Source organism: Crotalus tigris, unplaced genomic scaffold (genome assembly GCF_016545835.1).
Source record: "Crotalus tigris isolate CLP2741 ecotype Arizona unplaced genomic scaffold, ASM1654583v1 scf7180000018925.3142382, whole genome shotgun sequence".
Lineage (NCBI taxonomy): Eukaryota > Metazoa > Chordata > Lepidosauria > Squamata > Viperidae > Crotalus > Crotalus tigris.
Genome location: NW_024097278.1, coordinates 898,658 through 923,863, shown reverse-complemented (window position 1 = coordinate 923,863; position 25,206 = coordinate 898,658). Strand labels below are relative to the sequence as shown.

The following is a 25,206-nucleotide window of genomic DNA, read 5'->3' as shown; positions in this document are numbered from 1 at the left end:
GTTGTAAACTTTACATTAGTAAGGTACTTGTGGAACAATAAGTGGTACAAATGAAGCTTGAACATAAACATTTAAAACATGTATTAAATTATTCCACTAGTGACTCCCGCACTATTTAATCAGTCAAATAATTTGTTTTGTTTGATGCATGTTGAAATAATCACTAAACAGGAATCAAAAGCACAAATAAAAAAATCAGCATGGATTATTGCTCTTGCTTTTTTTTTTCATTTACAGCTATGCCACGTTAACAACAATAGTTTTCGACAATTATATACATCCAAGTGTGAATCTTTTCTCAATTTGCGATAAACACTTTTGTTTTACCTGTTTGTTAATGGCCTTCATCATATATTTCTTGTGATTAAACGTACCTGACTCTTTCATCCATCTGTGTACCACACAGAGAGCCACACACACACACACACACACACAAAAAAACTGAAGGTGAGAAGTTTACATCCTTTAAAGTCCTGCTCTCATTTCACCATGAGTTTAGTGCAGGGGTAGGCAACCTTGGCTCTTTTATGACTCATGGACTTCAACTCCCAGAATTCCTGAGTCAGCTATGCTGACTCAGGAATTCTGGGAGTTGAAGTCCATGAATCATAAAAGTGCCGAGGTTGCCTACCCCTGGTTTAGTGGATGCGGTCTGACTATAAAACGAATCATTCTGATCAAAACAGCTACAGAAAGGGTTCAACCTCAAAATGTTCTGCACCCTTTTAAAATATGGAATAAATAGAAATATGCAACTTCGAAGCTGCCTGTAAGACTTCAAAGTGAGCAGATACTCCTACTGAATGGCTGCATTAAATAATCCCTACCTTCTTGTCTTGAAAATGTGTCGGTTCCTACTGATTATGCAATGGACACATTTATCTTCAGCTAGTTGGAAAGTGATCATAATGATGTATATTACAGTTTTTGTAAGGTAAATTTTGAATGCATAACTAAACCCTAAGCCTCCCTATGGAATCCTTAGGAAGAAGCCACTAAGGTTCCAAATGCTTTCTAACAAAGATGAAAATGGAACTATTTTCTTACAAAGTGCAGGTTTTGTTTCCAAGCATTTCTGAAACCATTGTTTAGGTGATGCAGTCCATAACATGAATCTGAAGTGTATCTATATCTGGAAGAATTATTCCACATTTTGGACAAGAATGTATAGGAATATCCCTTGACTGCTGTTGGTCATTCTGGTCTTCTGCTCCTGCAGGTACAGATTTATTTATTTTTTTTTTAAAAAAGATATATATATATATATATGAAATACACATTGAATAATAGATGTATACACATATAGAACAAATTGTAAACGAATGGGAATAGCTCTAAACTAAGACAGCTGATCTAGTCAAATGAGCCATCAAAATTAAGATTATCAAAATTTCAAGGTTTTAGATCCAGACAGAATCAAATTCAGGTAGTCCTCGACTTACGACCACAATTGAGCCCAAAATTTCTGTCGCTAAGTGAGATGTTTATTAAGTGAGTTTTGCCCCACGTTACGACCTTTCTTGCCAGTTTTTAAGTAAATCACTGCAGTTGTTCAGTTAGCAATACAGTTGTTAAGTGAATCTGGCTTCCCCCATTGATTTTGCTTGTCAGATCGCAAAAGGGGATCACATGATTCTGGGATCCATGAATATGAGTCAGTTGTTAAGCGTCTGAATTTTAATCACGTGACTCTGGGGATGCTGCAGTGGTCATAAGTGTGAAAAACTGTCATAAATAGTGGTGGGATTCAGCCGGTTCACACCGGTTCGGCTGAATGGCCCACTGGAAGTGCGTGGATGCCACTTCCGGAAATCTGTTCTAGGCCTTGGAGGCCTGGAGGCTCCAGGCCTAGAATGGCCTGCTGGAAGTGCATGAATGCCACTTCCGGAAGTCCGTTCTAAGCCTCGGCGGTCCAGGCCTGCATCAAATAAGAGAACCGGTTGTTCAGGTATTTGAATTCCACCAGTGGTCATAAGTTACTTTTTTCAGTGCCATTGTAACGTCAAACGGCCACTAAATAAACTGTAGTAAGTCGAGAACTACTTGTATTCAATTCAATTCAATTTTCCTTTATTTTTTCTCCAGTTCTATCACCCCCTTTCAGACGGCTAAACCACCCAGCTCAGAGGCCTCCATGGACCCCGCAGTTCAACCCTGAGCTACAAATGTTCTTTTCTATGGTCAAACTGCTTCTGCTTGCAAAACAGAACCCGGTCTGTATTTATGATCTAAACCAGGGGTAGGCAACCTCGGCTGTTTTATGACTCGTGGACTTCAACTCCCAGAATTCCTGAGCCAGCCATGCTGAGGGGAAAGGGAGAGGTTTCCAAGCTGAGCCATGCTGGCTCAGGAATTCTGGGAGTTGAAGTCCACAAGTCATAAAAGAGCCAAGGTTGCCTACCCCTGGTCTAAACAAAGACTCCATTCTAACAGGTATCCAAATTTTGTCCCACCTTTCTGAGCAAAACCAGGTGAATTACCTTGATCTGATGGCAGCCTGGTTCCATGACGGGTTTGCATTTCTGCCAAGGAACACCTGAGGGGAAGGAGAGTGCATTTTCAATCTCCATTTCCACGAGAGGATTTTTTTTATTATTATTATTTATTAAAAAGAGTTCCTTGGTTGCTGATCTCGGGGCCTGATGCTGGGTGGACTAATGACAATTTAGAACAAGAACTCAATAGATCAAATAACAACAGTGGCAAGCAATATAATGTCAAGCTGCTAAAATCTGACTCAAAGGAGCCCTATGATCTAGGAACCAAACCAATGCAAAGTTCACTGAATACTATGGCCAACATTTGGGGGCAACTTTTAAGACAGCGATCTCCAAACTTAGCAACTTTTAAGACTTGTGGACTTCAATTCCCAGAATTCCACAGCCAGTTGAAATCCATGAGTCTTAAAGTTGCCACGTTTGGAGACCGCCAGTTTTAAGGCTTTATCGAAGGTCATCTGGACCTCAGGGGGGAATGGCCTTCTGTGGGTCAAGCACAGTGACAGAGAACGTGTTCTTGGATCCTGTTAGATGACACCATTTCATAGAAGGGATCTGGAACATACTGCTCTTCTAGAATGGTCAGAAACACTTGGGAGATAAGCAGTCAAGGAACTAACCCAACCCTCTGCCAGGAAGGAGTTTATGGGAGGTGACCAACACTTTGAATTGAACCCAGAAGCCAACTGGGAGAAAACATACCATACAAAGCAGTGGCATTAACAAGGATATCATGTGGTGGACCCAAAATTGCCCATGTCACTGCCTTCTGGACCTGCTGAAGTTTCTAAACTGTCTTCAAGGGCAGCCACAAGTAGAGTGCATTATGGTAGTCAAATTAACTGAACAAGGTGACAAGAACCTTGATGGAGAAGGGTTTTCTTTGAGTCTTTCTTTGCTAGACATAGAAAGAAGTCCTTCTTTGGTTCCTCACCTGCCAAGATCTCCGCGTTCTTCTTTCTCAGACAAGAAGTACGCCAACTGTGTGGCTAATTGCTCTTTTTCCTCATGGATCTTCTCCCGCGCGGCTCTTTCCGCGTGGAAATCAGAGTAGTAGACCTCCATCTGCTCAGGAAAACAACGCTCTCACTTTCAAACAGCCCCAATATTTTCATTCTGAAATCTAATCTTCACCCCTTACTCATTTAACCATGTTGGCAGCATCTGGTTGACCTAGTTTGGAAGCTAAATAAGTCCATCCCTGGTGAGGAATGGATGGAAGACCACTAGGAAATCTAACCCTGTCTGGGAAATTGGAAGAAAAAAAACACCCCCCAAAAGCTAGGTGGACGCATCCATAAAGTCATCAGGAGTTGAGATCAAGTGAAGAAGATCTCGCCAACATTTTCAGGTGACAGGACCTGACTGGACTTGGCACCTAAGCAGGGCCACATGCAGTCATGATCAGGATGGGAGACCACCAGGGAATCTCAAGCTACAGACTTAGACCTGGGAAGTTAAACCCTGTTCAGCCATACCTGAGCTCGCAGGACAGCCACAGTCTCAAGCTCTTCTTCTTGCTTCGTAAGAGTCTGCTTCATTTTGTCGATCTGCAACTGCTTGGCAGCCAGTGCCTTTTCGGCAAGATCCAGTTTGTGAATTAATTCGTCTAAGGATGCCTGGTCGATCCTTTGCGCCTGCAGTGGGTTGAATCAGGGATACCGCCTGCTGAATTCCAGGGGCCTAGTCACCGAGCCAATCTTTTTAAAAAAGGCTAGGCAGGATTGGACCTGGTTCCTGCTTGGATGAGAGACTACCAGGAAATGTAATGTAGGCTTGGAAGTTGAAAAACATCCCATATGGGAGGTGGTGGTGGAGGAGGAGGGGCGAATGGAGAAGGAGGAGGTGGTGGAGGAGGAGAAAGGAGGAGGCAGAGGAGGAGACAGACAAAAGAGCTGGAGGAGATAGAAGATGGAGGGGGAGGAGAGAAGGAGGAGATAGAAGGAGGAGGAGGAGAAGGTGGAGGAAGGAGGGGGCAGACAAGTAGACAGAAAGAGGAGATAGGAGGAGGAGAAAGTGGAGGAGGGAGGAGGCAGAGGAGAAGGGATAAGAGGAGGAGGAGGAGATAGAAGACAAGAGGAGCAGAGAAGAAGGAGATAGAACAGTGGTTCTCAACCTTTTTAATGCCGCGACCCCCAACCGGTCGTAAGTTGAGGATTACTCAACCGGTCGTAAGTCGAGGACTACTCAACTGGTGCAGCACCGTTTGCAGAATGGGGCTTTTGGCGGGCTCAGCAGGGCAGAGACAGCCTGGACAATTCCTATTGGCTTTGGAAAGCCAATAGAATTAGACCAGTGATTCTCAACCATTTCACGGGGGTCGCCAAAAAAGGCTGTCCGCCATTTTTTCCCCTTTTCTTTGGCCACGCCCCTGGCACCTGGTGATGTATAAGTGGTTGGGGCTCACCACAACATGGGGAACTGTATTATGGGGTCGCGGCATTAGAAAGGTTGAGAACTACTGAATTAGACTCTATTCAAGAGAGTCTATTCTATTGGCTTTCAAAAGCCAAGAGAATAAAAGGGAATAGCACAGCTAAGGAAAAGGGGGAAAAAAATGGCGGACTGCGTTGTTTGGAGACCCCCGTGAAATGGTCGTCCGACCCCAAATGGGGTCCCGACCCACAGGTTGAGAACCACTGAGATAGAAGGAGGAGAAGGTGGAGGCAGAGCAGACAGAAAGAGAAGAAAGGAGATCCAGTGTAGGTTTAGGGCAGTGATGGCGAACCTTTTAGAGACTGAGTGCCCAAACTTCATCACAAAACTCACTTATGCATCGTCGGGTGCCGGGTGGGTGTGGCCCATTGGCTGGGTGTGGCCCACTGGGTGGGCGTGGCTGCAGTGGTAACGGCAGACTGGGTGGGACTAAAAAGTTCAGTCAATCAATTCCAACTTCGCCACCACTGGTTTAGGGAGTAGCTATCCAAGATGGCTTCCCATCCTTACCCCAATCCTGCTGTTCTCAGCAGGGTTAATATTCACAGGAATTTCACAGCTGGCCAAAGTCATCATGTTTCTAACATCTGCCTGGGAGGCAAGAGGGAAGCCAACACTTCTCCCACACGTCCCCCTCCATCACTTTATGCCAGAGTTCTGCTCTAGAGCAAAGCTCACCTCTTTGCCTTTTAATTCTTCAACGGTTTGCAAAGCCTCGGTCAGTTCCTTTACAAGCTTGCTGTATGCATCCTGGAGGCTGCTGAACTTGGCTCTAGAGGAAGACAGTGAAAACAAAACTAAGACAGAAAGTTCAGCACCCACAGGGGCTCTCTCTCACTTTCCCCCTTAATAGAACGAACACAATAAGAGCAGCAAAGAAAACGGTATCTGCAAATCACACAAGATTCTGGATGGATTTGCACTTGCGCGTGCCCCCAGAAGATGGATATATATTCAGAATATAACCGCAAAGAAATAATACATGAAGAAGCCACCAGATGCCAATAAAAGAGCTTTTAAGCTATAAAATTCAGCCTGTTAAAGCCAAATCTGCAGTGCAGCTTTAACCAGCTTTCCATCTGGAAACTCTGCTTGGCAATCGATAGATAGATAGATAGATAGATAGATAGATAGATAGATAGATAGATAGATAGATAGATAGATAGATAGACAGACAGATAGACAGATAGATAGACAGATAAGATAGATACATAGATAAATAGTTAAGACAGACAGATAGATTAGATAGATACATAGATACATACATAGATTGACAGATAAGATAGATAGATACATACATACATATAGATAGATAAGATAGATAGATAGACAGATGATAGATTAGATAGATAAATAAGATAGATAGATAAGATATAGATAGACAGACAGATGGATAAGATAGATATAGATAGATAGATAAGATAGATAAAGATAGATTAGATAGATAGACAGATGATAGATTAGATAGATAAGATAGATAGATAAGATAGACAGACAGATGATAGATAGATTAGATAGATAAGATAGGTAAGATAGATAGATAAAATATAGACAGACAGATAAGATAGGTAGATAGAGATAAGATAGATAGACAGATAAAATAGACAGACAAGATAGATAGATATAGATAGATAGATAGATAAGATATACACAGACAGACAGACGGATAAGATGGATGCTAGATAAGATGGATAGATAAGATAGATAGACAGACAGATAAGATAGATAAAGATAGATTAGATAGATAAGATAGATAGATAGACAGATGATAGATTAGATAGATAGACGATAGATAAGATAGATAGATAAGATAGACAGATGATAGATAGATTAGATAGATAGATAAGATAGGTAAGATAGATAGATAAGATATAGACAGACAGATAAGATAGGTAGATAGAGATAAGATAGATAGACAGATAAAATAGACAGACAGACAAGATAGATAGATAAAGATAGATAGATAGATAGATAGATAGATAGATAGATAACCTTTATTGTCATTTTTTTTTACTGTGGGCACAACGGCACATATCAAAAATGAAATTTAGTTGCCCGCTCTCAAAGTGAAACACATACATGACACACACCTAAATATACTATATACAACATACCCCTACATATCCACAGCAAATAAATATTAAATACGGTCCATCTTGAATATATACGTAGAATAAATATGTATATGTAGAGATAAGGAAATAAGAAATAAAATGTTTGCTATCACTATCCCAAAGGTGCTTCCCCCCCCCCAGACAACTGGACTTTCTTGGTATTTTTCCTTGAAAATGTTGTGCTTCCCATCCAAGAAGCATCTTCAATTCAAAGAAGAACCACCCCCCCCCAATAAAGTCCAGTTTGCCTTTTGGAAAAAGCACCTTTGGGACAACCATGACCTGGATGACTGAGAACCTCCATAGATGTTTATTGTCACTTTTACATGAGGAGATCCCGTCCCCAACTCTCTATTCCCGGGGCTACACTCACTTCTCGTCGTTGGTTTTAGCCTGCTCCAGCTTGATTTCCGACTGCATGCTCTCCACTTGCAGCTCCAGCTTCTTAATGGTGTATAACAACTGCTGCTTCTCATCCAGGTCTCCAACCCTGACAGGGTGTTCCCTCTCAAGAATCTGACACCTGGGCGATGGAGACATCGTAAGGGAAGAAACACGGCTAAAAATCGGAAGGAACCCCCAGCATCTTTTCAGATAAAAAGCTCTGGTGGCACAGCGGTTAGAAGAAAAGGATTGCAGGCTGACACTGCTCACTGCCAGGAGTTCGATCCTGACCGGCTGAAGGTTGACTCAGCCTTCCATCCTTCTGAGGTTGGTAAAATGAGGACCCAGATTGTTGGGGGCAACGTGCTGACTTGGTAAGCTGCTTAAAGAGGGCTGCACTACGAAGCGGTATATAAGTCTAAGTGCTATTTGTATTGCTATTGTTCTTTTCCCCTCCCTTCCATCTATCCATCATCCATTCATGATGCACAGTGGTTAGAAGGCAGTATTGCAGGCTGACTCTGCATTCCATTGCCGGCAGTTCGATCCTGACCAGCCCAAGATCAACTCAGCCTTCCATCTTTCCGAAGTCAGTAAAATGAGGACCCAGATTGTTGGGGGCAACAGGCTGCCTCTGTAAACCGCTTAGAGAGGGCTGTAGAGCACTGTGAAGCAGTATATAAGTCTAAGTGCTATTGTTCTTCCTTTTCCCCTTCCTTCCTTCCTTCCTTCCTTCTTTCCATCCTTCTTTCCTCCCTCCCTCCCTTCCTTTCTTCCTTTTCCTTCCATTCATCCATCCCATCCATCGTAAAGTGGTTAAAATGCAGTATTGCAGGCTAATCCAGCTAATTCTGCTCACTGTCAGCAGTTCGATCCTGACCAGATGAAGGATGACTCAGCCTCCCATCCTTCCAAGGTCAGTAAAATGAGGAGCTCCATTCTCAGCTGCAGAAGGAAGCTGCTCGTTTGGCCACAGAAGAAGTGGGCTGGCGAGGCAAGTGTCAATCCATGGGAGGCCTGGCTGTAATGGTAAGCTCCAACCCCCCTAACTTGATTTTAAGGCGTGGGCCTTGCCCCAAAACTAGGTCTTATTTTTGGAGAAACATGGTAATACATAAACTACTATTACTACTACTACTACTACTGAAGTTGGAAGGGACCTTGGAGGTCATCTAGTCCAAACCCCTGCTCAGACAGGAATCCCTATACCATTTCAGACAAATGGCTGTCTAGTCTCTTCTTAAAAACTTCCATTGTTGGAGCATTCACAGCTTCTGGAGGCAGGTTGTTCCACTGGTTAATTGTTCTCACTGTCAGGAAATTTCTCTTTAATTCTAGGTTGCGTCTCTCCTTGATTAGTTTCCATCCATTGCTTCTTGTCCTGCCTTCAATGCTTTGGAGAATAGCTTGACTCCCTCTTCTTTGGGGCAGCCCCTGAGATATTGGAACCCTGCTATCCTGTCACCCCTTGTCCTTCTTTTCATTAGACTAGATATACCCAATTCCAACAACCGTTCCTGGTATGTTTTAGCCTCCAGTCCCCTGATCATCTTTATTGTTCTTCTCTGCATTCTTTCTAGAGTCTCAGCATCTTTTTTACATCATGGTGACCAAAACTGGATGCAGTATTCCAAGTGTGGCCTTACCAAGGCATTGTAAAGCGGTATTAATTAAATGAAGGAGTTGAGTTGGACTCAAAAGAGATTTGGCAGTATCCAATGCTTTGTCCATGGGGTCGCGATGGGTCGGACACGACTTCGCAATTAACAACAACAACAACTATGCTTACCTTTCATGCAGCTTTTTCTGAATTACGTCTGCTTCTTTTAACTTGGCGTGGGTCTCCTGCAGCTCTCTGAAGAGGGCAGATACTTGCAGGTTTAGTGTTTCCACTTCACTGCCCACCTAAAAGAAAGAATTCAACAACTGGAAAACCAATTGTGTCTTGCTGAAAACATGACAAGGTGCAAAAAGAACGTTGCTAACAGCATAAAGAAGTCAAACAGATAGCCCGATTCTAGATGAATCACTCACTCAGAATAACAACAACAACAACAATAAAGAGTCTTGTTTGTGCTCTTGAGGCACACTACAGGAATTACACATGCACTGCTCCTCCAAAACCAGCACGTATTCCTCGCTGATCCTGCAAAAACACACCACTGTTTGTCACTTGAGGGAGAGCCTCTGTTTAAGTAGGGGTTTCTTGCAACTAAGTTAAAAATTCACATTATTTTTCAGTTGTCCGTGGGAGGGGACATGATGGGCCTAAAAATATTTAGAATTGGTTAAAAAATGGATTTATCTAAAATCTCTCTTTGGATTATAGACACTCCCATTTTGCAGCAGGGGTAGGAAATTAAGAACGACAACCCATTTGTGATGGGCACAACCTCTCCCTTTCCCCTCAGTGTGGCTGGCTCAGGAATTCTGGGAGTTGAAGTCCACGAGTCATAAAAGAGCCAAGGTTGCCTACCTCTGGCCTAGGCCTAGGCCGCTTTATGACTTGTGGACTTCAGCTCCCAGAATTCCTGAGCCATCATGGCTCAGCTTGGAAACCTCTCCCTTTCCCCTCAGCGTGGCTGGCTCAGGAATTCTGGGAGCTGAAGTCCACAAGTCATAAAAGAGCCAAGGTGGCCTACCCCTGTCTTAAGTCCTCCTGTTCTAAGCGGTGAGCCTCCTAGGCTAGGGGTAGGCCACCTTGGCTCTTTTATGACTGGTGGACTTCAACTCCCAGAATTCCTGAGCCAGCATGGCTCAGCTTGGAAACCTCTCCCTTTCCCCTCAGCATGGCTGGCTCAGGAATTCTGGGAGTTGAAGTCCACGAGTCATGAAAGAGCCAAGGTTGCCTACCCCTGGCCTACTGACTCTTACTGAAGAATGACTGGTGGACTTCAACTCCCAGAATTCCTGAGCCAGCATGGCAGCTTGGAAACCTCTCCCTTTCCCCTCAGCGTGGCTGGCTCAGGAATTCTGGGAGTTGAAGTCCACGAGTCATGAAAGAGCCAAGGTTGCCTACCCCTGGCCTACTGACTCTTACTGAAGAAAGCAAGCAGCATCACTCAGCGTGCCATAATGAAACATTCTGAGTTACGCAATGCATAAGACTTTATATGAAAGCGCGGTTGGGCACAAGCGACGGAAAGAGGTTCGTTTAAGTAACTTTCTGAATTTCAGAGGAACGAAATGACAGAATTCCTATTGGGTTTGGCGTACCGAGTGTGAATAAACGAATAGTGGAGTCTTTGGTGCTCTCTGAGCTTGGCTGATTTCTTGCAGACTGTTTTATTATCCAACAGATAACCTCTTGATAAGGTAATTAGGTAACATCTTCAAAGGGTCATCTAGTTGGGTAATGAAATGTTTGCAAGAAAACTACTAAGCTCAGAGAGCGCCACAGACCTCCTCCTCCTCCCTTCTAACACTGATAATGTTACCTAGCTGGGTAATGAAACACCTGCAAGTAAACAACTAACTAAGAGAGCACCAAGGCCCCCACAGATCATCTCTTCCTCTTCCCCTTGCAAACCTCCCACCTTTCCCTTTTAGCACTGATGATGTTACCTAGGTGGGTAACGAAATGTCTGCAGGGAAACCGCCAAGCCCAGGGAGTACCAAAGACCCCACAGTTCAACCCCGAGCTACAAATATCTTCTTCTATTGGTAAAGGAGTAGTACTTACACTTTCACTTCTCTCTTCTTTCTTCTTGGCTTCTTGTTCCGTTTGAGTGCCTTTCTCATCTGTTTTCTTTTTCAGACTCAACAGCCTGTGGAAAGCAAGGTGGTCCGGTATAAAACAGTGATCTAGAACCTGGGGGGTGGTGGTTTAAGAATGCTGAGATGGAGATACTACAGAATTGCACACAGAAGCAAGAGAATGTGGGAAATTTTGTGGGAAAGCACAAAATTGGAAGCCAGCTAGCCATGATGTTTGAAACAATGAGAAGAATACACACTGTTGACACTTATCCTTCAGTTCCTGCATCTTATTTTCCAGGGTTTCCCTCTTCTGAGTCTCGGTTCTAAGTGAATGCAGAAGCTGGCTGACGGTTAATTCTTCTCTTTCCAAGTATTTCTTGGCTTCGTCCATAGATTTAGTCCGGCTTTAACAAGATAGAAAAGACACATTGGGGTGAAATCATGAACACTGCCTTATTCTATCTAGGTCAGGGGTAGGCAACCTTGGCTCTTTTGTGACTCGTGGACTTCAACTCCCAGAATTCCTGAGCCAATATAGCTTAGCATGGAAACCTCTCCCTTGCCCCTTAGCATGGCTGGCTGAGGAATTCTGGGAGTTGAAGTCCACCAGTCATAAAAGAGCCAAGGTTGCCTACCTCTGGCCTAGGCCTAGGCCGCTTTATGACTCGTGGACTTCAACTCCCAGAATTCCTGAGCCAGCATGGCTCAGCTTGGAAACCTCTCCCTTGCCCCTCAGCATGGCTGGCTGAGGAATTCTGGGAGTTGAAGTCCAGGAGTCATAAAAGAGCCAAGGTTGCCTACTCCTGTAGGTTGACGTAGGTTGAAATCCTGACTCAGTTATGGAGCTCAACCAGCAGCTTCATAGCCGAATTCGGATTTCAATCTAAATCTACCCCATCAGGTATACCACACCAAGAGATCAACTCCAGCAGAAGGCTAAGACCATTTTTACAACGAATAGTAATAATAACAGAATCTTGCAAGTCGCTTGCAACTATATCTCCCTCCACTTCTTATACTCATGGGAAATAGGGAGGTGTCTGTCTTCAGCCTCTTCCAGATGTTTTTTTCAACAGCACTAGCACTTATATACTGCTTCACAGTGCTTTTACAGCCCTCTCTAAGCAGTTTACAGAGTCATCATCTTGTCCCCCAACAAGCTGGGTCCTCATTTTACTGACCTGGGAAGGACAGAAGGCTGAGTCAACATTGAGCAGGTGAGGATCAAACTGCTGGCAGCGGGCAGAGTTTAGCCTGCAATATTGCACTCTTAACTCCTGCACCAATAGACTAGACTAGACTAGACTATAGACTTATATACCGGTTTATAGTGGTCTACAGCCCTCTCTAAGTGGTTTACAGAGTCAGCATATCCTCCCCCAACAATCTGGGTCCTCATTTTACCGACCTCAGAAGGATGGAAGGCTGAGTCAACCTGGAGCCCCATCAGGATCAAACTGCTGGCAGTTGGCAGAGTCAGCCTGCAATACAGGTACTCCTTGACTTACGAACCACAATTGAGTCCCAAATTTTTGTTGCTAAGTGAGACATTCGTTAAGTGAACCAGTGCAGTTGTTAATTTAGTAACATGGCTGTTAAGTGAATCTGGTTTCCCCACTGATTTGGTTTGTCAGAAGGTCGCAAAAGGGGATCACTGGACACTGCAATGGTCATAAATGTGAGTCGGCTGCCAAGTGTCTGAATTTTGATCACGTGACCGCAGGGATGCTGCCACGGTCGTAAATGTGGAAAAAGGACGATAAGTCACTGTTTTCAGTGCTGTTGTAGCTTCAAACAGTCAGTAAATGAACTGGTTTGTATTTATGACGGCTGTAGTGTCCTGGGGCCATGCTGTGATCTCCTTTTGCAACTTTCTAACAAGCAAAGTCCAGGCGGAAGCCGACTTCTTTTAACTAATGCGCTACTAACTTAACAACTGCAGTGATCTGCTTAACAACAGTGGCAAGAAAAATTGCAAAAAAAGAGAGGCAAAGCCGACTTTACCAAAGTCTCGCTTAGCAACATAAATTTTGGGCTCCATTATGGTCGTACGTCCAGGACTACCTCTATATCTAGAACAGTGCTGGCGAACCTATGGCATGTAACCTAAGGCTACTTGCGAGACCGCCTACTACCTCATAGTTCCCTTCGTCCGGCTAGATCCCACAGGCTGGGCCTCCTTCAGGTCCCGTTGGCCAAGCAGTGCCATTTGGCGGGGCCGCGGGGGAGGGCTTTCTCTGTGATGGCGCCCACGTCTTGGAACCAGCTCCCCCCGGAGATTAGGACTGCTCCCACCCTGTTGGTTTTCAGCAAGCTGCTTAAGACCTGGCTTTTCCGGCAGGCCTAGGGTTTATAAAATCCGACCCCTGGATGAGTGTTATTGTATTGTTTGTTTTGTCATGTTATATGGTGTTTTTATTATTAGCCGCCCGGAGTCCTGCGGGAGTGGGGCGGTTTATAAATTTTAATAAATAAAATAAAATAAAAATGTGTGCCGGAGGCTGCACTCAGAGCCCTCTCTGTGGGCACGTGCGCTGTTGCCCCAGCCCTGCCTCCCCCCACGGCCCCCTTCTCACCAGAAGCCCCCCTGGAGGAGAGTCGCCCCTGAACGTGGTCTGCGCAGAGCAGCACAGCCAAGGACATGGCAGCTGGGCAGCGGGGACAAGACTTTGCCCTCGTGGCCCATCACGCGCAGATGATACTGGGGGGCATGGGCGGAGGATGTGGCTGCCGTGGCACTGCTGGGCTGCCTGGACGATCTACTACGGTGGGCCGTGGAGGCGGTGGGTGGCCTTGAGGAGGAGCGGGGCGGAGCGGGGGCGAGGCGCGGCGGGGCGGGGAGGAAGGGGCGTTTTTTGTGCACTCAGTGTCTAAAAGGTTCGCCACCCCTGATCTAGAATATTCTCTTTTTCAGCAGCTGTCCTAAGCAGCTGTTGATTGACCTGAAAGAAAAAAGTGCAGAACAGACGCAGATGCTCAAAGAATCCCGAAAAAAAATCTACTCACACGTACAGAGCCGCGCTCTCGTTTATTCTTTTGACATCCACCTCCTGAGGTTGTTTCAGGGCTCCTTCTGCTGCTCCTTCCTGCAGAAAATGACAGACGGCTTTGTCACATCTATCAGCTGGCTTTTCACCTCGGAATAAACACACTCAGGTTGTCAAAAACGAACACTCTCCAAACCCAGCACTTGGGGGTCGGCAATTTTAAGGCCTTCCTTCTTTCTCCCTTGCCTCTACTCACCCACTTACAAATCCGTTCCAGAGATTAAGTAACTAGGGTTGCAACCTCTGAGTCTGCAGGCAGTCCTCGCGTTACGACCACAACAGAGCCCCAAAATTTATGTTTATTTATTTATTTATTTATGAGACTTATATACCGCTTTAAGTGCAAGCACTCTCTAAGCGGTGTACACCAGTAAGCAATGTATATATATATTTTACATTGCCCCCAACAATCTGGGTCCTCATTTTACCTACCCCGGAAGGATGGAAGGCTGAGTCAACCTTGAGCCGGTGAGATTTGAACCGCTGACCTGCTGAACACAGTCAGCTAAAGTGGCCTGCAGTACTGCACTCTAACTGCTGCGCCACCTTGGCTCTTATGTTGCTAAGCGAGACATTTGTTAAGTTTTTGCCCCGTTTGACAACCTTTCTCGCCACCGTTGTTAAGCAAATCACCGCAATTGTTAAGTTAGTCAGACGGTTAAGCGAATCTGGCTTCCCCACTGATTTGGCTTGTCCGGAGGTCACAAGAAGGGAATCTTGTGACCCTGGGAACCGCAACCGTCATAAATATGAGTCAGTTGCCGAGCGTCCGAATTTTGATCACGTGATCAAAGGGATGCTGCAACCGTCGTTAAGTGTGAAAAACAATCGTAAGTCACTTTTTTCAGTGCTGTCGTAACTTCGGCCACTAAATGAACAGTTGTAAGTCGAGGACTGCCTGTACACAAGACGAAGGAAATCCCACCCAGCGACAGAAGGGTTCATGGAGAGAATGAAACGTGACTTACATGCATCCTGATCTCCACAAAGGAGTCCTCGGCCATGGTCGCATTGAGCTTTAGCTGCAGCTCGGAAATGATGGCCACCAGATCCGCCTTTTCGGCCTGCAGCTTCGCCACCTGGGCCCTCAGTTGCTCGACTTCTTGGGCTGCCTCCTTCCTGGGAACGGGGCTGTCCTAGGAGGAGAAACCCAGGGTGAGTCCCCTTCAAGTGCAGCCAAGACGTTGCCGGACAGCGAGGCCAAACACAGAACCGTCCTAAGCCTCACTCAGTAGAAGCCATCCTCGATTTACGACCACAATGGAGCCCAAAATCTCTCTCGCTCAGCGAGACAGTTGTTAAGCGAGTTGTGCTCCATTTTATGACCTTCCTTGCCACCGTCCTTAAGTGAATCAAGCCGTTGTTAAGTCAGTAAGACGGTTATTAAGTGAATCTGGCTTCCTCCATTGACTTCGCTTGTCAGAAGGATGCGAAAGGGGATCGCGCAACCCCGGAACACTGCGACCGTCGTAACTACAGATCACGTGACCATGGCGATGCTGCCTAAGATTGTGCGAAAAACGGGGACACGTCACTTTTTTTTCGTGTCGTTGTAACTTGGTCGCTAAATGAGCTATTGTAAGTCAAGGACTGGCTGAAGTAGTTAAAGGAATGCTGAAGGCCACGATGCGTAACTGAATTCTTGACGTTGAGCTTGTTCCTGAATAGTTTTTGGAAAATACCTTTCCAGTAGAAGCTACAGAGTGGCGGACTCCACACCATGGGGATATTCCACCACAGCTAGTCCTCGACTTACAGCGGTTCATTTAGTGACCATTCAAAGATGCAAAAAGTGACTTATGACCGTTTTTCACACAATGGTTCATGGTCAGGTGATCTCCTTTTGCGACTGTCTGACAAGCGACGTCCACGGGGAAGCCGGATTCACTTAACAACTGTGTTGTTTACCTTAACAATTGCAGTGATTCACTAAACAACTGCGGCAAGAAAGGTTGTAAAATGGGCAAAACTCACTCAACAACTGTCTCACTTAGCAACAGAAATGCGCAATCATGTGACCACAGGGCTGTGTGTGTGTGTGTGTGTGTGTGTGTGTGTGCTTGTGTGTGCACCACTGTCAAAACTCTGGAACTGGGTCATAAATACCACCTTGTGGGGTCTGTTGTAACTTCCAAGGGTCGCTAAGCGTCATAAGCTGAGAACTACTATCTGTATGTACAAATACATCTCACTAAATTTAATTAGCCGGAGTCTTTAGCGATCCTATGACAAATGGATCTTTGTCATCTGTGACACCTATTCTTTCATAAAGCAGTGTTCCAGTATCTCAGGGGCTGCCCCAAAGAAGAGGGAGTCAAGCTATTCTCCAAAGCACCTGAAGGCAGGACAAGAAGCAACGGATGGAAACTAATCAAGGAGAGAAGCAACTTGGAACTAAGGAGAAATTTCCTGACAGTTAGAACAATTAACCAGTGGAACAACCTGCCTCCAGAAGTGGTGAATGCTCCAACACTGGAAGTTTTTAAGAAGAGACTGGATAGCCATTTGTCTGAAATGGTCTAAAGCAGTGATGGTGAACCTTTTAGAGACCGAGTGCCCAAACTGCAACACAAAACCCACTTATGAATCGTCAGGTGCCGGGTGGGTGTGGCCCATTGGGTGGGAGTGACCCATTGGGTGGGCATGGCTGCAGTGGTAACAGCAGACTGGGTGGGACTAAAAAGTTCAATCAATCAATTCCAACTTTGCAAGATCTTTTTTTCCCCCACGAGAAGTTGAAATTGACTGATTGATTGAACCCTTTTTTTTTTTTTGCGCATGGCGGTGGAGGCCTAAAGCGAACAAGTTTTATAAAACCCATCTGAAGGCCTAGGACTGGGGCGATGGCGCGCATGCCCACAGAGAGGGCTCTGAGTGCCGCCTCTGGCACCCGTGCCATAGGTTCGCCACCACTGGTATAGGGTTTCCTGCCTGAGCAGGGGGTTGGACTGAATGACCTCCAAGGTCCCTTCCAATAATAATAATAATAATAATAATAATAATAATGATGATGATGATGATGATGATAATGATAATAATATAGTCCTCAACTTACAACAATTCATTTAGTGACTGTTCAAAGTTACAACAGCACTGAAAAATGTGACATTACGACCGTTTTTCACACTTACGATCTTTGTAGCATCCCTATGATCATGTGATCAAAATTCTGACACTTGGCAACTGCTCGTACCTATGACCGTTGCAGCATCCCCAGAGTCAATGCGATTTATATGCAGATGCTTGGCAACTGACTCATATTTATGATGGTCACAGCGTCCCGGATTCATGCGATCCCTTTTGCGACCTTGGGGAATGGGGAAGCCAGATTCACTTAACAACTGTCTGACTAACTTAACAACTACAGTGAGTCACTTCACAACTGTCGTAAAATGGGGCAAAACTCCCTTAACGAATTCTCGCTTAACAACATAAACTTTGGGCTCAATTGTGGTCGTAAGTCGAGGACTACCTGCAAACAGTTCTTCTAGCTACCTCAGTTTGGGGAGTCCTCCCTTTTCCTTCTCAGGCCCAGACGAGTCAAAATCTTGTTTTTTCACTTACCTGCGTGCCCCTTTCTCCTTTCTCTCCCAGGCTTTGCAGTTTCTGGTGGAGACTTTCATTCTCCAGACACTTGGCTGCCAAACACTGCCGGGCATCTTTGAATTTCGATTCGTAAAATTCCCGCTCTTCTTTCAACTTCTCCTTCCAAGCGGACAGCTCCTCGAAGCGGTCCTTCATGGCCTGGTTTCGCTGCCTCATGGCTTCTGGTTGACCCCAAGAAATACCCAGTTAGGGGTCAGCATAAATCGTTCCCTAAAACATGGAGCGTGGGTTCAAGGAAATACTTTGGGGAAATGGGGGAAGGCATTGACCATCTACCCAGTATTTCAAGAAATACTTTGAGGAGAGCATTAACCAATCTATCAATGCTGCAATCTACCGACAGGGTTTGATATGGTGAGAAAAGGAAGGAAAGCATGGATCCTACAAGATGAGATCAGCATGAGTCTGTCATCCAAACTTCTCCAGAAATCGTTCCTTAAGTTCTCCGTGGCTCATCAACTAAAGTTCTCAAGAAGAATCAGGTGGGGAATAATGTTATTGAAGTTGGACTCTAGTATATCTGAAATCTCTGATGTTCCCACATCTGAAAGGATGTCACAAAGAGGGAGTCAACCTATTCTCCAAAACACTAAAACAGGGGTGTCAAACTGCTGGCCCACGGTCATCCCAAAACTGCACCCACCCCATTGCCGGCAATAGAGAAAAAGCTCCGAGACATCATGCGACGTCGCGAGTTTGACATGTCTGCACTAGAAGGCAAGACAAGAAGCAACGGATGGAAACTAATCAAGGAGAGAAGCAACCTATAATTAAGGAGAAACTTCCTAACAGTGAAATCAATTAACCAGTTGAACAGCTTGCCTCCAGAAGTTGTGGATGCTCCATCACTGGAGGCTTTCAAGAAAAGACTGGACAGCCATTTGTCTGGAATGGTATGGGGCAGTGGTTCTCAACCTGTGGGTCACGACCCCATTTGGGGTCGAACAACCATTTCACGGGGGTCGCCAAACAACGCAGTCCGCCATTTCCCCCCCCCCTTTTTTCTTAGCTGTGCTACTCCCTTTTATTCTATTGGCTTTTGAAAGCCAATAGAATAGACTCTCTTGAATAGAGTCTAATTCTATTGGCTTTCAAAAGCCAATAGGAATTGTCCAGGCTGTCTCTGCCCTACTGAGCCTGCCAAAAGTCCCAGTCTGCAAACGGTGCTGCAAGTTGTCTGCAGTGAAGGCGAGCTGTCTGGATAAAATAACGAAAAAAACGACTCCGAAATGCAGATATGCAAAAACCGTTGTGCATATTCTAAAATTTGGCCTGGAATTATCAGAAATATGCAAAACACAGGTAACATCATAGATAACAAACGAAGTCTTATTTTGTTCTCATATTTTGCTTGATTTGCTAAGAAACAATTTTCTCTCTAGTCCCGCCTAACTGTTGCGAGTCTTGTGGACACATCCCTTCTACTGGATGGATTACATTAAACAGAATTAGAATTAAATAAAATACAATTGAATTAAATAGAAAACAATTAAATAAAACTTTATGAATTGCCTATTTGCCTATACCCCCCAAAATCAGAGGACCTAAACTCATATAAGTCCAGGGTATCTTAAGCCTATGTGGATGTTAGTAATTCTTACTACAGGGTGAAAAGACCCAGAGGTAGTGTCCTTTGTGGAACAGAGATTTGAGAAGGAACTGCTGGCCATGTTTGATATTTAATGTTCACCTTTAAGCTCGTTGTTCTCCGTTATGAGTTCTTTCATTTGCTGGACCATCTCCTCCACGCTGGAGGTGCTAAGAGTGGGTGGCATCAAATTGGGGTGTCCATTTTCCACTTCTGTCTTCTGTGGCTGCCCATTTACCACAGGGATATTTAAAGGCTTTTTGGACATTGCTCCTGTAGCTTCAATTAAAAAAAAAAGGAATGGAAAGAAAAGAAAAAAAATCAAAAACAAAATCAAAAACAAAAACAAAACATGAACAATGCTTTTCAAACTTGGCAATTTTAAGACTTGTGGACTACAGCTCCCAGAATTCTCCACTGGGAAAATTCCCCACTGGGATTTTTTTTTTTTTTTTTTTAAAAAAAGCAAGGTTAAAACTGGACAGTCACACTAGAGCCAGGAGTCTTCCTTTTATGACTTGTGGACTTCAACTCCCAGAATTCCTTAGCCAGCATGCCTGGCTGAGGAATTCTGGGAGTTGAAGTCCACAAGTCATAAAAGGGCCAAGTTTGAAGACCCCTGGTCTAGACCAATTTCTCAAACTTGGCAGTTTTAAGAATTCTCCTCTGAGGAATTCTGGGAGTTGAAGTTTACATGTCTTAAAATGGCCAAGCTTGAATAACTGATCCAGACTATCCAATTTAACCCTTCCTCATTTTTTTTCAAAAATATTGCTTTTTGAATGCTTCCGATCTAACTTAAGTTACAGAATTTGCCATGAAAGTTCTAACTATAGTTTAATCTGCTAAGCTTCTGAAGTCACCAAAATTATACAAGTGCTTCCCCGACCGATCTAAGTTATGTGCAGCTATTTCCAAAACAGCAAATCATTAAATATAATCAGATATCTCTCTGATATTCAGATGAGTTGAATAAACTACAGATAGCAATACATTTCGTAATAACTGTCATTGATCATAGTTTGCATCCACATTAAACAACAATATTGGTTTGTAACACTTTCTCTGGATTTTTCTCTGGTTTTGATCTGGTAATGTAAGCCTCATAGAATGAAAAATGAATTTTTAATAAGATTAAACAACTCATTAATGACTTTGGATGGTAAAAATGCTAATAAATCCATAAGGTTTTTACATTCAATGGGAAATGTAGCACACGAACTTTCCCTGATTTTATAGATCTGTTAATTTCTTGTTACTGGCTACAGTTATGCCAAATTGATTTTATGTATTATACCTGAGAATTTTCTTCCCCAAAAATCTGTTATTCAGTTTGCAGTTCAATCTAATTTATATACAGTATTTGAGCATAAAAAATAAAAATAAAAACCTGCTCAGTAATAGACTCTATCTCTGTATATAATAATAATAATAATAATAATAATAATAATAATAATAATAATAATTAATAATAATAATAATAATAATAATCAGTGCTTTTTGTAAAAAAAAAAAGATGCCAGACTCACATACGTCATACAACTCACCTTGCCTATCCTATAATGTTTACCTTTGTAGTTGAAAAAAAAACCCTTCAATTTTTAGTGTATCTAAAAGATCAAAGCAACTCTGGAAAATCTGTCGAAAAAAGGTGCGTTCTATTACAAAAAAAGCCCTGATAATAATAATAATAATAATAATAATAATAATAATAATAATAATAATAATAATAGTAATGATGATGATGTTGGATGGGACCCTTGGAGGTCATCTAGTCCAACCCCCTGCTCAGGCAGGAATGACAATGTATAACAATGTAGGACTGCTTTTGGCCTGAATTCCAGAGATAAGATTCAGATGTTTTAATTGCTTCAGTCAGGCGCCTAGGAGATTTCCAGTTTTCATACCAAGCTGACAATATATTTTTTCTGTGCATTAAAAAAAAGTACTAACAGTGTTCATAATATAATTGCTCCATTTTCCCCTTAGCCTTACATATATGCTTTATAAGATTCCTCCACACAATTTCTGACATAAAGCCGCAGCTGCTATTTAACTGTCTTTTCCAAATGTATAAAATTAAAATTTACAGGTTTCTTTTTAACTGTAGCAAACATACGCCTTACAAGAGTCCCAACAGTTAAAAGTTTAATGGAGTTTGTGTTAATATATTTGACAGAATTATTTATTTTATTTATCAAGTTTATTGGCATCTCTCTCTCTCTCTCTCTCTCTCTCTCTCTCTCTCTCTCTCTCTCTGTATCTTTTTAATGAAGCATTCCATCACCATCTAAAATTAGTGTGGTTAGTTTTAAATCTCCATACAAAATACTGGAACATGTCTTTATTATTTCTTTTTTTTCAGCATAAATATCTATGGTTCTAGAATATATGCTTTGAATATATCCCAATTTTGTAAATAAGATTTTTTAAAAAGAGGTGTTTCTGTTTAATGGGAAATTCTTAACATTAAATTCTCCTGCAATCATTAGTTATAATTCAACTTAAAAAGCTTAGAAAAACACCTATTTTAGGATTATTCTTTATGGAAACTAAGAAATTAATCAGGATGATACTAGAATTAGCTGTATTGATAATCAAAATCATTAAATGCCCTTTGTGATCAAAACCTGTTGTAACGTATGGATAGCAACAAGAAACTAATTGTTTTCCTGTTCACTGTCACTATAACTAGCCATTATCAAAGCACTCATATTCCATGTTCATTATAGTAAGCCTATTAAAGGAATTAATGCCTCTAGGCCTTTTAGAGATCCTATTAATATACAGTACACTTTGTAATTTCCTAAAAAAAAAAAAAAAAAAAAGCTTTTCATTTGGTAAAACATGATTCCTGGAGCAAAATTAAAACAGACTGTAGTGTTTTTAACTCAGGATTTCCCCTCTCATTCTAAATATTCCCCCAAATTATTTTCAAAGGCCTGAAATCGTAACTTTTCTTCAAGATAAAATCTCCAATAATATGAGCCTTCTATGCTATTTCCAACAACAACAAAAACAAATCCAGAAAGAGCAGCTACTTACATAGGAATATGAATCTAAATTTAAAAAGGTATCAAAAACTCAAATGTGTAACCAAATTAGTAATAAACAACTCAACTATTTTGCTAACTGCAAAAAAAAAAAGGAAAATAACATTCAATGTAACTACTGATGGAAACACAGATGCCATCCTATTTTTTGAGGAAAGCTGGATAAGAAATTTTGTGCTCATTATTAAAAACAAGGTTGAGTATTCTTCTCTTTCCCAGCATTTCGATGTATTAGCAATGTTTTCGTGCAGATTTACAGTTTTGTCTAGGACTGACCACCCTTTTAAAGTCTTCACCTTTCTCTACACAACAGTGTTTTTCAAACTTGGCAACTTTAAGAGGGCGTGGACTTCAACTCCCAGAATTCCCCAGCAGCATGATGGCAGGGGAAATCTAGGAATTAAAAGTCCACCCCTCTTAAAAATTGCCAAGTCTGAAAAACATTGATCTGTTCAGTCTGGCTAAAGCACTGCAATAATCTAACGAGATGATCCAAGAATTTCATTCCATTTGGTAACGCTCTGTTCTTGAGCCTAATCTCCAGTTCGCTCGAATTGCAAACTGGAAAGTCAGATGAGCAGAATGACGGCTTGAAAACATTTCCACAGGTACCTCTTCCTACTTACAGGAAAGTTGGTGATTTTTTTCATGATTTGGGGTACTGCAGTTCTGAGCGGTCATGCAGGCAAACCGGGTGAGGCCAGTATTTGCCTGGGTGGGGTGGGGTGAAACAGCCATTTCTCTCAAAGCGATAAGAATCCATTTTTTTCCTGCTTAGATAAAAGCTGCTCACGTGTCAGGAAGGGCCCTAAAGCCATGCTCCAAAGGTTGCCTCCAGAAGTTGTGGGTGCTCCATCACTGGAGGCTTTGAAGAAGAGAATGGACAGCCATTTGTCTGAACGGTTGAGGACAGGGGTCTTCAAATGTGGCCGTTTTATGACTTGTGGACTTCCAACCTTTCCCTTTTCCTTCAGCATGGCTGGCTGAGGAATTCTGGGAGTTGGAAGTCCACAAGTCCTAAAAGAGCCAAGGTTCTCCACCCCTGGTCTAACTGGAGAAATCCAACCTCACCCTATCTTGGGGGGCCAGCCAATTCCACAAACCAATCCTGTTGTTAAGTTGAGGACTAGCTGTACTCAAAAGAAGAGAGAACCAGGCAAGGGCGCAAATCTGGCAGGGTTGAACGCATCTCCCAGAGCGCAGCCCCTTGCAAGCCTTTTTTTTTTTTTACCTCTGGCTCTTAAAAGCCCCCCTTTGCAAAGGTCGCTGCAAGAAGCTGGGCCCAGGTCACTCACCGTCAAGGCCCCGAGGCGGAGAAGGAAGCAAAACACCGCCTAACTGGCCATTCAGACGGGCAGGCGTTCCGGACCGGGGTCCCCCCCCCCCGGGCAGCGGCTCCGAGCAGGGGCTCCTCGGCTTTCCACCGGGTCCAGTTGCCACCTCCACCCGCGGCAGGATCCGGCCGGGCAGCGCCTGCTTTGCAAAGCGCGGTGCCTGCGTAAAAGCGCACAGGAAGGCGCAGAGGGATGCGGCGGCCGGGCTGGGAGTCTTCGCCCCGCTGGGTGCTGGCTCCGGTCAGCTGACGGAAGGAAGAGCCTCCGCCCCGGCTTTTCCGGGGAGTTGACTGGCGTCGAGGCCGCGGCTCCGGCTGGGGCAAGAAGCGAGGACGCGCGTTGGGCACCCGCCAGGCGTCGCCGCCGCCCCCGCCAGACTTTCCCCTTCTCTTTCTTTCTCTTTCTTTCTCTTTCCCTTTCCTTTTCTCTCTCTCTCTCTTTTTCCTTTCCTTTCCCCTTTCCATTTTTCATTCAAATTTGCAACTAATATTATTCCATCAGCCTTCATTTCACGGTGTTTGAATATAATATTAAAATGTCAATTCATTAACAATATTTGAAAGTCTTTAGTAGCTTTTGGAAGCCGTAAAGTCTCAGCTTGTCACTTTTAAGGGAGTCCAGCCAATTGGGACTTCTTAAAAACACACACACACACACACACACAACTCAGCAAACCGTGGCTTACAGCCTTGGGTGAAGCTAACCAAGATGCAAGTGTTCGAGAGAGTTGTCCTCTGTTTTCCTCCAATTTTTTTTTTTTTCCCTTCTGTTTTTCCTTGTATTTGGTCCCGGCTGGTTAAGACCAATGCTGCTGAAAATTGCAACCTAATGTAAGACCTTGCAGAATTTTAAACCAGTGGTTCTCAACCTTTTTAATGCCGCGACCCCCAACCGGTCATAAGTCGAGGACTACTCAACCTGTCGTAAGTCGAGGACTACTCAACTGGTGCAGCACCGTTTGCAGAATGGGACTTTTGGTGGGCTCAGCAGGGCAGAGACAGCCTGGACAATTCCTAGTGGCTTTTGAAAGCCAATAGAATTAGACTCTATTCAAGAGAGTCTATTCTATTGGCTTTCAAAAGCCAATAGAATAAAAGGGAGTAGCACAGCTAAGGAAAAGGGGGGAAAAATGGCGGACTGCGTTTGGCGACCCCCGTGAAATGGTTGTTTGATCCCAAATGGGGTCCCGACCCACAGGTTGAGAACCACTGTTTTAAACAATTCCCCACAAGCACATTTCTCTCTCCTATGCCCTCTTCAGGGCTTCTAACCAGCAGGAAAGCTATTGCAGGAAGATGGATAGAGCAAAAAGCTCTTCATTTGCAGCCAAGGTAAATAAATGCCTGAGTCTAGAGCAGTGGTTCTCAACCTTTTTAATGCTGCAACCCCTAACCGGTCATAAGTTGAGGACTACCCAACTGGTCGTAAGTCGAGGACTACTCAACTG

The 25,206-nt window shown here is 43.7% G+C and overlaps 1 protein-coding gene across 3 annotated transcripts; it reads right to left on the bottom strand.

Annotated features, from left to right (window-relative positions):
* Nucleotides 1-899: 899 nt before the first annotated feature.
* Nucleotides 900-24,129, bottom strand: OPTN (optineurin). Of its 3 annotated transcripts, none has more exons than XM_039357542.1 (14): nucleotides 23,721-24,125; nucleotides 19,475-19,645; nucleotides 17,743-17,945; nucleotides 15,147-15,314; nucleotides 14,138-14,217; nucleotides 11,389-11,535; nucleotides 11,115-11,199; nucleotides 9,222-9,337; nucleotides 7,422-7,571; nucleotides 5,613-5,706; nucleotides 3,977-4,135; nucleotides 3,433-3,563; nucleotides 2,481-2,536; nucleotides 900-1,213 (listed from the first exon to the last, which is right to left on the bottom strand). In XM_039357542.1, the coding sequence occupies exons 2-14, from the start codon at nucleotides 19,638-19,640 to the stop codon at nucleotides 1,089-1,091; spliced, it is 1,680 nt and encodes a 559-aa protein (XP_039213476.1). In that variant the 5' UTR covers nucleotides 19,641-19,645; nucleotides 23,721-24,125; the 3' UTR covers nucleotides 900-1,088. The 3 variants fall into 3 exon arrangements, with proteins under 3 accessions (XP_039213476.1, XP_039213475.1, XP_039213477.1); XM_039357541.1 differs by having other exon boundaries at nucleotides 19,475-19,651; nucleotides 23,721-24,124; XM_039357543.1 differs by lacking the exon at nucleotides 15,147-15,314 and having other exon boundaries at nucleotides 19,475-19,651; nucleotides 23,721-24,129.
* Nucleotides 24,130-25,206: the final 1,077 nt, after the last annotated feature.